Below are 16,544 nucleotides of genomic sequence, written 5' to 3'. Positions count from 1 at the left end.
GAATTAGCAGTTCAAGCCCACCAGCTGCTCTACAGGAGAAAGATGAGGCTTTCTGCTCCCTTAAAGATTTACAGCCTCAGAAACCCTATGCAGGATGGATATTTGTCAGGACTGATTTGACAGCACTTAACAAAAACCACCTTTCTTCTCATACACTTACTTTTAAGTAACTGGTTTCCTCAGTTCTGCCTTTCCTCTTTTCCAAACTAGGTTCCCTGAATAGCGTATTTCCTTTTCAATAAATCCTCTCCTAAGGAGCTCTGGTAGCATAGTGGATTATGAGCTGGACTGCTAACCATAAGGTGAGCAGTTCGAATCTACCAGCTGCTCTGTGAGAGAAGGATGAGGCTTTTCCTCCCATAAAGATTACAGCCTCGGAAACCCTATACAGGGTCACTGTGGGTCAGAACCAACTCCTTGGCACACCACCACCACAGCCAAATTCCCTGTTCACTCTTTACTCTAGGTCCTGGGCATCAAACTTCGTCAAAGACTCTGAGAAGGATAGTTAAACATCCACACTAGAAAGAGAGATTCTTTTGAGTAAGAGAAAGTTTATTTTGGGTATAAAATTTGCTTCCAGCGTGAAGTGCTGTATCTGTGTCATGTTAGGTGCCATCAAGTCTATTCCAGCTCACAGAGACCTTGGGCAACACGGAACCCTGCTGAGTCCTGTGCCATTTTCACAATTGTTATGCTTGAGCCCGATGTTGCTGCCACTGTGCCATCCCAGCTCCTTGCGGTCTCCGTCTTCGTTTGCCCTCTACTTTTCCAAGAATGATGTCCTTCCTCAGGGACTGGTCCCTTAGGATTCTATGTCTAAAGTGTGAGAGACCGACTCTTGTAGTCCTGGCTTTTAAGAAGCGTTCTGGCTTTTCTTCTTCCAGCACAGATTTGTCTGTGCTTCCGGAAGTCCCCGGTACTTTTAGGAGTCCTGCTGTGGCACTGTAGGGTAAGCACTCGACCACAAGGTCAGTTTGAACTGCAAGGACGGTGGTTCAAACTCACCAGCCACTCCTCAGAAACCCTATACAGGGTCACTATGGGTCAAAACCGACTCAATGGCATTTAACAACACCCCCAATGGTACTTTTAATATTCTTCTTTAAAACCATAACTCAAATGTATCAATTCTTCTACCGTCTTTCTTGCTCATTGTTCAACTTCACAAGCACATGAAGTTATTGAAAATACCGTGGCTTGGATCAGGCGCACCTTAGGTGTCAAGCTGACATCTGTGCTCTTGAACACTTTAAGAGGTCTAATGCAGCAGATTTACCTAATGCAATACGTCTTTTGATAATTTGACTGTTGTTTCCATGAGTGTTGATAGTGTATCCAAGCAAAATGAAGTCTTTAATAACTTCAGTCTTTTCTCCATAAATAGTCGTAAATACTCTTTAAATAGAAAAAAAAGAACATATTTCAAACCAAATCATGACAAGGGAATGCCTGCCAATCTAATCAGTGACTAAATATGACATTCTCTAACAAAAACATATAGGGTCACTGTGAGTCAGAACTGACTCACACCACCCCCAGTTTTTAATGGCTATTTCGTGATTTCAAATCTATTTTGTTTCTGGTTTGTTAATTACTCCAGCTTGTATTTTAAATGTCATCCTGTTAAAAATTAGTTTTAAAGAAATTACGTAAATTGGATTGCTCTCAATAAATTATTTAATATCATGCCTGAATTAAATGAGAGCTTCTGGTTTATTTTCTACTGAGAGAAACATGTATTAATCATTTAAATCTCAGTAGTAATTTTTTCAAGCTTTCTTAGGGAAATGCCATCCTGCTAAAGTGTTTAGAATATTTCAGATCAGCCGTTTACTCTTTATTCTTTTAATGATTTGGGCAGGAAAGGGACTGTGTCTGGACGGCAGGTAGTGGGGTGTAAAACAGATGTCACATTTCTTGCATTTATCTTTCAGATGGAACCCCTCTGAGCTGGTGGGTTGGCAGAACCAAGGAAATGCAGACTTACTGGGGAGGTTCTATGCCCGATTCTAAACAATGCACCTGCGGATTCCAGGGGACCTGCATTGATTCTCAGTTTTACTGCAACTGTGATGCTGACCGGAACGAATGGTGATTTCCATATGATTTCCTTATGCAAGATTAAGTTTTCATTTTTTTATTCATCAACTCAAAATATGTATAACTATTGGAGATATTGGAGATATTCATGCCATGAAAAAATTAGAACAAGTGTGGCACGGTTAACCTGAGCCCTATGTGTGAATGCTCTGTTACTTGAGTCTTGTGTAGTGGACTTTAGGTCATGTACACTTCAGTTCTCTAATATGATGAAATAGACATATCTGTTACATTTCTGATTTATTGAAAGAAAATATCATTCACTTCGAAATGAAGTATAATTAGGCATCCTATTATTCACAAAATAAAGGTGAAGCCTATAATTAGCAAGCCCAAGTTTTCAACAAGTTACTTATTAAACCTTTAAACATGGAAACTTAGAATTTTAACAGGTAGTTACTTTTTTTTTTTTTTAAAGTACCAACTCTGCCATGAAGAACTAATGTTCCATGGATCCTATCTTTAAAAATACAATCTCTAACATTTTAGGCATTTGAAAATCGAATTTAAAATAGTCTTCTAAGTAGATCTCTCTGAAAATCATCATAATAGTAATTGTGTCTGAGTTAGGATGTGCTGATTTTGTTTGGTTGTAAAGTGAAAAGGCTTTTAGACTTTCAAGTTCATATTCCAGCACACCACATGGATGTTTCGTATCATAAACCAATGAACATATAAAGAAAACATTACTCTTCAGCGTTAAGTCAATCTTATCATAAATACGACTGTTGTGCTTATAGAATATGTGTTGATTCCCTGATCAATCCACTGCTAATTAAGCTCAAACTCTGAAATTCCTACTATTCTATTTACTTACTTGGAAAGCATTGAGACTACATTATATACATATTGTTTAGAAAACAGACTCTTGTAGACAACCCTGACAGGAGACATCAATATCATCAGAATAGAGTCAGGATTGCACTTTTATTGCATATTTAGCATGAAGAATATTGTATCTCTTAGTTAAACTCTAATTTTCCAAAAATCCTAATCCATTTTTAAAGCATTCTTTCTTATTACCGTCACATAAAACTGCCTAGAGAGTAATATTGCATTTGAAAGTATGACTGAAATGTTAATAGCAGTGCTGAACAGGAAAAAAAAAATCTGACATAGTCACCAATAATTCTTCAATGCCTTCATAATATATTACTAATTAAAAATAGCTTTGAAAAATAAGATTTTCAAACTTCTCATATTAAATGCTGCTTATGGCTAAGTAGCTTGTGTTGAATGAATTCTACCACAGATAACAATTATAACCCAGGGAAATTATTTATAAAAAACAACTGCTTGAAATAAGCAGAGAGCAAGTTAAAGCAGAAAGGAACTGCTACAACTTTGAAAGAAAAGACCCCCCCCCCCCAGTGGGGGAGATACAACAGTTCTATGTTGTTTTGAAGTGCTGTCGAGTCGATTTCTACTCAAAGAGACGCTGGTGGGTTTGAACTACCAACCTTGTGTTTATATAACTATATGGACCTCTGTCTGACCTATAAGTCAAATACAACTCGATGTCAGTGGGTTTTATGATGAGAGCAACTGAAATCTCTTTTTGTCCTACGGAGCCACACCAGGACTCCATATAGTTATATTGCTATTGAGTCGGTTCTGACCCACAGTGACCATGTGCAGGGTTTCCAAGGAGCAACTGGTGAGCTTGAACTGCTGACTTTGTGGTTCATTAACCGACGGCACCACACCAGGACTCTGGACTCCATATAGGTAGGTAGGTAGGTAGATAGATAGATAGATAGATAGATAGATAGATAGATAGATAGATAGATAGATGGCTCTTCTTTGAGAGTATTCATCAGATCCCTTACCATGAGATGGCTAGAATTCAAAAAGAATTCTAGATTATTCTTTTGTTTTGTTTCGTTTTGGCTAGAAGTTCCTGAGAACAGTTTGGTGCAGCAGCCAGAGTGACTGGAGATTGAGGGAAAACTTCTAGAAATGTGAAAACCACTGGTGGGTGTGGGGGAGGGGGAGCAGTGGAAAAAGGGAGATTTCCGCTTCTTTTATCATAAACCCACTCACAGCAAGTTGTTTTCAACTTGTTGGTCAAACAGAATACAGCTGCCCCCTAGGGCTTCCAAGGCTACCCTCTTATGGAAGCAGATTGCCTCTTCTTTCCCCTGTGGAGCATCTGGTGGGTTCGAATCCTGACCTTTCAGCTAGCAGTCCAGTGCATTACCCACTCTGCCAACAGAGCTCCTTTCTTCTGTCATAGGGGAGTCAGAATTTGGATGGGGAGTTCTGGTGGTGCAATGGTTAAGCACTGAGCTTCTAACCAAAAGGATAATGGTTCAAACTCAACAGCTACTCTGCAGGAGAAAGATCAGCTGCTTCCATAAAGATTTACAGCCTAAGAATCTCTATGGGAAAGTTCTACTCTACCTTCTAGGGTCTCTGAGTCAGAATCAACTGGAAGACACACAGCAATTTACATGGGGTTTGCAAATTCCCCCACTTTACATAAAAACTCAAGAATATTCACCCATTTATAGCAAAGACTCTGTCACCAAGCTGAGGAATACAAATGGAAACCCTAACCCAACATCAGACATTCCATTAAATGTAAATGGATTAGCCATTCCAATTAAATGGGAGGAAACAACTAACTGAATTTAAAAATGAACAACTATATTCTGTCTGGAGAAGACAGTTGAATGTTAACCACGTTATTATGAGATCAGATGATCAATTTGTCCTTAGTCTTTTGTGTGTGCAAATTTAGCTCAGAACATCTTGGTTTTGAACTGCAAGAAGGATTATTGTTTATCTTATAATTATGCTAATCAGAATAATTTTACAAGTTTTGTTATTGCTACTGTTTTATAGGACCAATGACACTGGATTCCTTTCTTATAAAGAACATCTGCCAGTAACTAAGATAGTGATCACAGACACAGGCCGACCACATTCAGAAGCAGCTTATAAACTGGGGCCTCTACTCTGCCGGGGAGACAGTAAGTAGTGGCCATGTGTTGTAAACATACCTCAGGAAGGCCATGAGTCACATAATAAATTAAGTAGACTACTGTTTCGGAGAATGTACGGTGACCCTCTCAAAAAAGAACTGGGCTGCTAACCACAAGGTTGGCAATTCAAGCCCGCCAGTCACCCATTCCGATCCTGCAATGAGGCTTTCCGATCGATCCTGCAAAGATTTACAGTCTTCTATATAGGGTCTTTGTGAGTTGGAACCAATGCAAAGACATTTAATAATAACAGCGCTGTTATGAAAACAGATACTAAAGTCTGAAAGATTCTTTTAGTCAGTCAACAAAAAAGCACCCATATTAAGCACAGAGCCTTGTGATAAATAAAGTGACAGAAAATCCTATTAAAAGATTCCGAGAGAAGAAACTGTCGCGCATTTCAAACAGATGGGCTTGTATTAGCATAAGGGGCCATGTTGGCATGGTAGGTTAGGTGTTGTTCAACTAGCTCAAGGTCAGTGGTTCAAACCCACCAGCCACTCTGTGAAAGAAAGATGAGGCTGTGAGCTCCTGTGAAGATTTACATTCTGGGGAACTATATGGGGTTACTAGGGGTCAGAGTCAGGTCACCTTGATGACAGTGGGTCATTGTTTCTATATATGTATATGACACTCCTAAACATCTACCTTCACTTAGCTGCATGTACAAGTCACGGTTTCACATTGTTAAGCCGCAATATGAAAGCTTAACAACGCAAAATGGTTAAGAATGTATGTGAGTCTATTGTCAAGTCTGGAGTGAAATTAATAGAAGATTTGTGGATTCAAACGTCAGTTTAATCAAATATAGTTCAACTTTTAATCTCGAGTTTTGTTTCTCTCTCTCTGTATGTGTATGTGGTTTACTTTAGACCAATGAGACATAATGTTTTATACAGGCGGGAGCTTCAAAAAGTCATGGGAATATGGAATTAAAAGAGAATGGAACTTTTCCATGAACTTTTTGAAGCCCCCTTGTATTCAACCCAAGTCAGAATTTCAAAATGCAAATATAAGTTCATAGAAAAAATATATTTACAGGTGGGAATGAAATGAGCATATGTTCCCATTCATAGATTTTCTCTGAAATAAGATAAGGCTTGAGACAGATCCATTAATTATTGATGCGCTTGATTATTTCCAGAACTTAAAATAGAAATGCAAGAAATATTTGTTTACACTAAAAGTGTATCCTCAAATAAAATCTTATTCTAGGGCCTCAATCAGCAAAGGAGGGGTAAATCCAACAATACAGCGAATTTTTGGAGATTCCTGCCAGAAGTTACTTAGTTTAAAAGCAAACATGATATTGGCCTATAAAAGTTTATGTATTCAGTGTAAAAGATTATCTACCATTCTGCCCAGCCTCCTGCATCTTTATCATCTTCTCCTTTCTACTCTGCTGGTATGACACAGTCACGTGCCTCTGATCCTGGGTATTTCACAGACAGACCAAGACTAGGTGAAGGAGACCAAGTTGAAGCTCAAGGTACATGCAAGCCAGGGCGTTTTAAGTGGCTACAGAAAAGCAGTTTTCTGTGTTTCACTTGCACTTTTTACTGCTAGCTGTGAGGGTTAACCCTTCAGAGGTCTGGGCCAGCCACCTTAGTGTTGTTGTTGTTGTTGTTGTTATGTGCCGTGGAGTTGGTTCCGACTCATCGCGACCCTCTACAGGGTTTCCAAGGCTGTAAATCTTTACGGGAGCAGAGACCCTCATCTTTCTCCCGCAGAACAGCTGGTAGTTTTGAACTGCTGACCGTGAGATTAGCAGCCCAATTCGTAACCACTATGCTACCACAGCTCATATGTTCCAACTCTTAGCAACCTTATGCACAACAGAACAAAATACTGCTGCCCAGTCCGGCACCAGTTTCACAACTGTTACTGTGCTTGCACACATTGTTGCTGTCACTGTGGCAATCCATCTCGTTGGGGGGGTGGGGGTGGGGGGTCTTCCTGTTTTTCATTGACCCTCCACTTTACCAAGCATGATGTCCTTCTCCAAGGACTGGCCACTCCTGATAATATGGTCAAAGTATGAGAGACGAAGTCTGGCCTTCTTGGCTTTTAAGGAGCCTTCGCCACAACCCCTTCAGAGGCCTGCAATGGCTGCCTTGGTCTCCTTTTGACACTGACCACAGGCCCTTGGTGATCTAGCTGCTTGGATGAGGGTACTATCAATTCTATACGTTAGAGTTTTTTTCTCCCACACATCTTTCCAGGAATGCAAATAAGCATGGCACTGTAGGATTAGCAATGAACTACTAACCACAAAGTTGGCAGTTCAAACCCACCAGTTACTCTTAGAAACCCTATACAGGGTTGCTCTGAGTAGGATCCTACTCAACGGCACTTAGCATCTGCAACAAGACAGCACACAGCACCTACTCATTCAGAGCAGTGGGTCTTCATTCAAGGCTATCTTAGCCTCCCTGCCCCCCACCTCCAGTGGTCATGTGTCGAAACTTGTGGACATTTGGGGTTGTCATGACTCGGAGAGGTTGAGGCAGTGTGATTGACAGCTAACAGGCAGCGGCTGGGAATGCTGCTAAACATCTTACAAGGCCCAAGATGGTCCTCTAGAAGAAAGAATCACCTGCTCCAAGACATCAGCAGAGCTGAGGTTGAAAAACTCCAATAGGACACGTTGAACTTTGGTAACCATGAGACTCAGAGAATGTGCAACAACATTAACATTAACAATGAATATTTTCAGGGACTTAACCAGAAAAACCCAACCTAGTTGCCACCCAATTAGTCTGACCCCTGGCGAGCCCCTGTGTGTCAGAGTAGAACTGGATTCCATAGGGTTTTGGAAGCGGATTGCCAGACCTTTCTTCTGAGGTTCCTCTAGATGAGTTTGAGCTGCTAAGGTTTCAGTGACTAGTTGAGCACTTAACCATTTGCATAACCCAGAAGACTCCTCCAAAACAATTTGACTGGATTTCTTTCTTTTCCCTTAGAAATGTGTAGTCAGCGTTCTTTTAACTTCTGGTATTAGATGTAGCTGTGGAGAAATTTGAGGCTAAACTGGTGGGTCTGTAGGATATACACTGGACCACAATGTTGGTTTGATTTGCAAAGTTGGTGATTCAAAGTCACCAGCCACTCCTTGAAAACCCTATACTGGGTCGCTGGGATCGGAACCAATTCTACGGCACTTAACAACAACAACAAAGTTATTTTCCTACAATACTTGAAGGAATCCTAATCCTTAAAGGTCAGGAATTTAACTAGGATCTATTTCAGGGTTCTGTGTATGGTATTTATTTTCCTTGAGACTAGAGGTGATATGGTAAAATGTATTTTAGTTACAGAGTTGATATAAAGTTAATTTTCTTTTCCGTTCTATATTAATTTGAATTAAGGAGGGTTTTTGTGTTTTTTGTTTTTTTTTAACTCTTCGACATTTGAAGTTTTCAGTCTATTTTTATGATATGCTTATATTCCCGGTTAATTTATTGAAATTTTATGTTAAATTAAAGCACCCCTTAAACTTATGCAGTTAGCAAAGATGGTTGTAAGTATCTGATTCTAAGAAATACTTGAGTCATTGACAGTAGTTTCTTCATTTCATCTAAATCGATCAGTACAACTGTCTGAGAAATCACAGCTGCCCAGAATGCATTAAATAATCAAAGGTGCATGTAGGCAATAAATAACTTTGCAGAAGCTAGTCTCTTAGACTGGAAAAAGTTACTGAGTAGTGATTTGACTAATTTCTCTTCCATTTGACTGACTATATCTAAACTATTAATTTAAAAAAAAGTGAGGGTCAGTTCCATTTATATCAGATAGTATAATTATACAAACTCCACTCTGCCTGATAATCCTGTAATACTAGGAAATATCTTTTACTATAGTTTTCATATTTTATTTCATTTCATATCTGGGTTTCTCCAACTTTTTAGCTCCTCCTTCTCATCCTCTTCTTTCTACTCTCTTTTCTGTTTCTTTCCACTTGTTTAAGGAAGAATTTCAAAGCATTTATTGGGATACATAGAATAGATTCAAATCTGAGCTTTCTGATGGCTGCTATGAGGGAGGAAATGCTATAAAGTCCTTTACAAATTATCTATTGAGCACCTATCTTGTGATAAGTCCCCTGATGACAGCAGTGAACAAAATAGACAAAATTCCTGCCTTCTTGGTGCTTTCATTCTTACAGGATGTAGGGAACAGGATAGGCAATAAACAAGTAAGTGAAATATACAGTATGTTAGCTGCTGATGCGTGTTGTGAGGCGAAATAAAGCAGACACAGGAGTGTCTTGATGAGTTTGGACATTTAAGATAAGAGTGTTCACAATAAACTATCCCTGAATACAGATGTGAAGGAAAAAGGGGAGCAAGGGATGTATGAAAGCGGGAAGAGCCAGGCAATGACCCCAGATGGGAATGTATCTGGTTGCTCTCGCGATAACACAGTAGACCATGTGGAAGAGGAGCAAGGAGAAAAATGGCAGAGACATAATAATACATCTTCGTACTGCCAGTGAGAGTATCCAAATGGTTATTGGTGGTGGTTGTGTGCTGTGGAGTCAGTTCTGACTCATAATGACCCTGTATAGGATTCCCGAAGCTGTAAATCATTACGGGAGCAGAAAGCTTCATCTTTCTCCTGCTGAATGGCTGGTAGTCTCGAACTGCTCATCTTGAGGTTAGTAACCCAACACAGAACCACTCAGTAATATAGTATCAAGTTACTATTGAAACTAACCATGAGCGTTGACGTTGTTGCTGTTGTTGTTGTTAAGAGCCATTGACTCGATTCCCACTCATAGCGACACTCTATAGGGTTTCCGAGGAGCAGCTGGTGGATTTGAACTGCTGACCTTATGGTTTGCAGTCCAGTGCCGCACCAGAAGTCCTATGTAAGCTGATAGTCAATGAAAAACACTTAATTCCTGTGAGTTGGACTCTTACTTTGTTTTGCTCTGAGGAGCCTGACTCTGTTTCCTATAAAGTTGAATAACTAAGTTTGGTCCTCATTCATCATTTGTTTCTTGATAGCTGTTTCTTTTTGTGTTTTTCTTTTGTCAAGCACCTTTATTAAGAGACAGCTTCAATACCAGAATACATACTTATTTTAAGCATACAATTAAATATTATTTGATAAATTTAATGAGGTATGCAACCATCACCAGAATCCAGTTTTAGAATATTTCCATACCCCAATCAGATTTTTCCTACCCATTAATAGTCAAAACTCATTCCCATCCCACCCCTAAGGTACATTTTTCTCTCTCAACTCTCCTTTTCTGGAAATTTCATCTAAATGGCATTTTACTAGATGTGGCCTTTTGTATCTACCTTCTTTCATTTAGCATGATGGTTTGAAGTTCATTCATGCTGGAGATTTCCCATCTAGTTAAAAATTTTTACCTTTTGCATTATTTTCAACTTGTTTCCTATGTGGATTCTTCACTCCGAGGAAACCAATGATCTTATTTCTATGTACCCCTCTGTGTCTCTGCACTGAGTAGCTAAGAGAAAGGATCCTTTTATTTTCACAGAGAAATACAAGTAGAACTCCAAATTCCTTCCTAACTCCTCCTGATGGCTGGGCTGGGCTGGGCTTTGCTTGCAGTTCTAGGTAAACTAGGAACCATGCTTAGATTAGGGTGATGTCTTTGAAGCCCATTTCTCAGTGATGAACTAATTTAATCTTCAGCATAACTGAGAGAATGCAATTGTTGTTCCACACATTAAGTATGAGGAGACTCATGTGAACCTCAGCCTCATGACCCTGAGACCAGAAGAACTAGATGGTGCCCTACTGTGGTGGCTGTTGTTGTTAGGTGCCATTGGGCTGGTTCTGACTCCTGTCGACACTGTATCCAACAGAACAAAACGCTGCCCAGCCCTGTGCCATCCTCACCTTTGTTGTTAAGCTGGACCCTGCTGCCGCTGCCACTGTGCCAATCCATCTCACTGCAGGGCTTCCTCTTTTTTGTTGACCCTTCACTTTACCAAGCATAATGTCCTTCCCCAGGGAGTGGTTCCTCCTGATAACATGTCCAAAGTATGAGAGACCAAGTCTTGCCATCTTGTTTCTCGAATATTCTGCTTCCACTCTGGTCTGCACATACTTAGCCACTCCAGTGCTTTCCAGGGCAGCCTTGAAAATGCCTACCAGCCTTTCTTCTCTTCTCCCCTCATGGTACTCAGCCCCACCTCCCGTCAGAACTGCAGGGACTCTTCACTTCTATCCCCTGTTTCTTTGTGTAAATGAACTACTGGCCTCAAACTTGACCACACTGTTTTTATGTTAGTGGAGAGAGTCGGTCATGGGTGGTCCAGATTGAATTTTGGGTATGTTTTCAGTTGTGTTTTTAAATAGTGCCATTTAAAATGCTTAAAACAGAGTGTTTCGAGTAAAATAGAGATGCCACATTTATAAGGATCCCTCTTCCAGTGTCTAAGTGAACTCTCACTTCCTTTGCTATGACCTTTGTAAGAGTGACCAATGGATAGTACATTAGCTGACTGATGTACACTTCCCTCATTTCATTTACTTCTTTATATACCCTCTTACACTTAGACGAGAAATCATCGGAGGTTTGTTTTAAACTTCATTCTTTATCTCCTTTCAAATTAACATTGTACATGTGTCTTTGACAAATTATACATACATGCCGATGCATTGGTTCAAACTCACCAGCTGCTCCTCGGAAACCCTATACAGGGTCACAGTGAGTCAGAACTGACTCCACAGCACTTATCAAGCAAGCGAAATGCGTTTGCTAGTTTTATACAGAACAAATAAAAGATTAAAAAGCGCTCTCCTTAGCAATGCTTTGTAAATTCCCATGTTTATAAAGACAACTTCTTCTCTGCCTTCTCTCTATTTACCACACCTGTTGTATTGTATGCACTGGGATTGTTCACTCTAGGAAAGTATCTTTCAATTGCTTTGTTCTCTTATGCTACTGAAGTACTGATCTGCAAACCCCAAACTGTAATTCTCTCTAACCAGCTTTTATTTTCTTCATCTGCATTTTCCTTACATAAATTCCTATGAGATTTTCATCAACAACTCTAAACAGTAATGGAGATGCCAATAAGAAAAGCTGGTGAATTGTAGTAGAATATATAGGTTTTGGAGTTCTGATAACCTAATGTTAACTTAAGAAGTCCTGCAGAGGTACTGTACGATAAACACTTGACCATAAGGTCTGTTTGAACTGCAAAGTCTGTGTTCAAACTCACCAGTTGCTCCTATACAAGATGAGTCAGAACCGACTCGATAGCACTTACAATAATGTGTATTTAATCTTAGAATTTCTGTTTAAAAAAACTATAAATTCCTCCTTGATTTTTCATTGATTCTCGAATGTTCAGAAAGCTGCGTTTGGCTAGTAAAATGCTCTTCGATCAGTATTTTAACCTTGTGAGGTTTTTTGGTTTTGTTTTGTTTTTTGGGCTTTAATAAAAGGATGTATTTTGATCTAAGACTATGCAAAGGATTCATCTACATTAAAAGCATGACTCATATAAAGAAAAATTGATCAATGGGATTTTATAAAAAGTATATTTTTACTCCAAAATCCTGTTTAAAAAAAGGTCAGCAGTTTAAATTCACCAGCCACTCCTTGGAAGCCCTATAAAGTGTCGCTATGATTCGGAAATGACTCAATGACACTTAATAACAACAACAACAACATAAAGTTAACAGTACAAAAAGCAAACAATACAATTCGAACTTGAGCAAAGGATATGAAGAGACATTCCACTGAAGGGGCTATGCAGATGGCAAATAGCTCATGAAAAGATATTTAATAGCTTTAGCCACTGAGGAGATACATTTTTCAGCCACAATGAGATATCACTGGACACATGTCAGAATGGCTACAAACAAAACGAAACGATGACAAAACCAAATGTTGGCAAGAATGCAGAGAAGCTGGATTGCTTCATTGCTGATGGGAATATAAAATAGTATAGAGACTCTGGGAACTGTTTGGCAATTTACTAGAAAATTAAATATGCAACTATCATATAATCCAGTAATTATTTTCTTGGCCATCTATCCCAGAGAAATGAAAACTTATGTTCACACAGAAATTTATACACTAGTATTCATAGCAACTTTATTTGCGATAATCCAAACCTGGAAACAACCTCAATGCCCTTCTTCAAGTAATGGTTAAATAAAGTAAAAGCTATGGTTGTGTTGTTATATGCTGTAGAGTCAGTTCCCACCCATAGTGATCTTGTGTGGGTTTCCAAGAAACAGCTGGTGAGCTTGAACCGCGGTCCTTGCAGTTCAAACAGCCTTACAGTCCAGCACAGCGCCACACCAGGACTCCTAAAGTAAAGAGTGTTGTTGTTGTTGTTAAGTACCGTGGAGTCGGTTCCGACTCATAGTGACCCCGCACAGGGTTTCCGAGGCTGTATATCTTTATGGGAGCAGAATGCCTCATCTTTCTTCTGGGGGGGTGGGGACCGCTGGTAGTTTCGAACTGTTGACCTTGAGGTTAGCAGCCCGATTCGTAACCACTACTCTACCAGAGTAAAGAGTGGTTGTTGTTGTGAAGTGCCATCGAGTCGGTTCCGCCCCATAGCGACCCGGTATAGGGTTTCCGAGGAGCAGCTGGTGAGCTTGAACCGCTGATCTTGCGGTTCTAACGGCTTTGCATTCTGGCGCTTTAACCCACAACGCCACACCAAGACTGCAGAGTAAAGAGTAGTAGATCTATAATAAGAAATGTTACTTAGCGATAAAAAAAAAAAAAGTAAGTATTGATACATGCAACTAGCTAAAGGAATAACCAGGGAGTAATACTAAACGAAGGAGAAAACACAAACAAAATGCAGTCTCATAAGACAATATACTATCTCTCTCCACTTTGTACACCATTTTTGAAATGATAAACGTACAGCGCTGGACTTTGAGCCACAAGGTCAGCATTTCAAACCCACTAGTTGCTCCTCTTCTTCGGAAACCTTGTACTGGGTAGCTATGAGTCAAACCTACCTGGTGGCACTTAACAACATCAACAATCAGGCTAGATAGATCTGGGGTTAAGGAGGCAGTGGGTGGGAGGAGCGTGGGTGGGGCGCCTACTGGAAGAGGCGTGTCCTAGTGGCATTGGTCTGTTTCTCAGCTGTATTAATGTTGCATCTGGGCGGTGATACTGTGCTTTACAAGATACTGATCTTGGGAGAAACTGGGTGAAGGAGACACAGATTTCTCTGTATTTTTTCTTTGAATTGCATATTAATCTACCATTATGTCAAAATGAACACTTAAATTAAAAGTCATCTTTTCCAGCTTCCTTTTTTATGATTTTTAAATGTTCAGAAAGCTGTATTTGCTGAGTAAATTATTCTTTGCCTTGGCATTTGAATACTTGCATTTACTTTTAAGAAAGGTCATGTTGGGATTTTATATGCATTTTAATATGAGACATGAAATCTATGATTTTGGAAAACAATGCATTTTTCTTTAAATAGTCTGGGTTGTTTTTAGAAGATTTATTAGGATTTGGTTCCTACACCTCATGGCACCTATTTAAAGCTTATGAATCAGTGGCTTTTTATATACCCCCCAGTTGTGCCGTGGTTACCACGGTCAATTGCAAAACATTTTCATCACCACAGGAAGTTTCCCCCACTCCTTAGCTGACATAGCCCCCCACCCTCATCCCCCTCACCCCTAGGTAACTGTGACTGAACATTATGTTTCTCTCATTATGGTCTTTTAAAAAGAATCATCTGTTAATGATATGGAGTCCTGGTGTGGCACTGTAGGTTAATGCTCCAGACTGCAAAGTCGTTTGAACTGCAAGTTCGGCGGTTCACGCTCACCAGCTGCTCCTCGGAAACCCTATCCAGGTTCGCTATGGGTCAGAACCGACCCGATGACACTTAACAACAACAACAACATTAATGATATAAATAACAGTTTAACAAAACAAATATTTAAGACACCACTCATACTCTTAACCAAACAAATGTTCCATAACAAGCTGTTTTGTTTTCTTTCTAATAGTATTAACTAGTAAGTACATATCCTTCTTTCATGTAAATGACTGTGTATCCAAAGAGATAGATGTTGTTGTTGTTGTTAAGTGCCATTGAGTCGGTTCCAACTCATAGTGACCCTGTATACTTATGGTTTCAAAGGAATGGCTGGTGGGTTTGAACCACTCACCTTGTGGTTAACAGCCCCATGCTTATTCTGTAGAGCCACCCCAGGACTCCAGATAGAGAGAAACAGATACATAATATACATACATAATTCTGGGAAGATCAAAGAGAGCATTCCCCCAAGGCCTCGTTTCAGATCTCTAGTACCTTATATTGAATTTAATTGAAAACGTGCATCAATTATTAATGATTGAATTCATTACTTAGAAGAATGCGTCATGATTTGTTTTTGTTTGTGCTGATCAAAGGAATCTTATTTTGTCCTGACTGGAATTCCTCCGACAGTGAAAGATAGCATTCAGCCTGCCACTGTGCAGTGCAGGGGTCTTCAAAACACCTTAGCCAGACATTCCTGTCCCCACAGGGTATCTGCCTGCTGGGCTCAGCCTTCCTCTGCAACCAACCACCTTTCCCTGAGATAGCCTGGAAGGCCAGGGTGCTCTGAATACAGCCCAAAGGGCTGAGCCATTATCTGCCTTTAGTGTTATGGGAGACTGGGCATATTGGCCTTTGTTTCCTTCTAATTGTTATGCGTTAGTGGCAATTTCTTAATCCAATAAAATGTTCTTACTTCATTTTCCACTTATTTGTGAATCTGCAAAATAAGGTTTGTTAAACTAGGCAAAATAGATACTGTTTTGTGTGTGAGACTGTTTGGGCGACCTATGGTACTAAACTGTTTCATTACTTTGAAAGCATTCATTGTACAGACAGCAGCAATTCACAGAACGATTCCCCTGTTTAAGCCAGTTCCTTAAAGCTTTCTATCTGAGGCTTTATTGACCTATTTATAACATAGAAGGGAAACAGAAGAAACAGTATGTAACAATGTGAGCTAATTTCGATCTTTATGTAATTCTGAACGCTCGTTTTTTAATCAAACACACCAGTAAGATTTGATAATATTCTCTAATGTAAACTCAGAGCATGATTTTAATTTTCATATATCACATTTCAACAGAAAGGACATCTAATTTTTTTCTAAAAAATAAGTCAGATTAAAACTTAAAAAACAAAACACACATTTGTATTGTTATTCCTAACTAGATATTTTTCATTTTCTTGCATTCTTTCTTGGAAATCAAAACTTCTAAGTGGAGAAAGAGCTGTAAAGAAAATAGCACTAGGCTTGACATATTCAGATAACATAGTTTCATTCGACTCTAGGGAGAAAAAGAAATTTAAAGATTCTCAGCTGAATAAATTATTCAACACTAAGGAGCATGGTAGCGTTGTGGTTAAGGAGCATGGTAGCGTTGTGGTTACGAATCGGGCTGCGAACCTTAAGGTCAGCGGTTCG

The 16,544-nt window shown here is 39.5% G+C and overlaps 1 protein-coding gene across 1 annotated transcript in view; it reads left to right on the top strand.

Annotated features, from left to right (window-relative positions):
• Positions 1-16,544, top strand: part of CNTNAP4 (contactin associated protein-like 4) — a 380,481-nt gene that overhangs the window by 308,759 nt on the left and 55,178 nt on the right. The window contains exons 14-15 of the mRNA XM_006860153.1: positions 1,938-2,094; positions 4,951-5,078. Coding sequence (XP_006860215.1) covers positions 1,938-2,094; positions 4,951-5,078 — 285 coding nt within the window. The remainder of the gene's footprint in view (positions 1-1,937; positions 2,095-4,950; positions 5,079-16,544) is intronic.

This window comes from Chrysochloris asiatica, unplaced genomic scaffold, assembly GCF_000296735.1.
Source record: "Chrysochloris asiatica unplaced genomic scaffold, ChrAsi1.0 scaffold00037, whole genome shotgun sequence".
Taxonomy (NCBI): Eukaryota; Metazoa; Chordata; class Mammalia; order Afrosoricida; family Chrysochloridae; genus Chrysochloris; species Chrysochloris asiatica.
The sequence above is the reverse complement of the archived record's forward strand: the minus strand, read 5'-3'. Positions and strand labels throughout refer to the sequence as shown.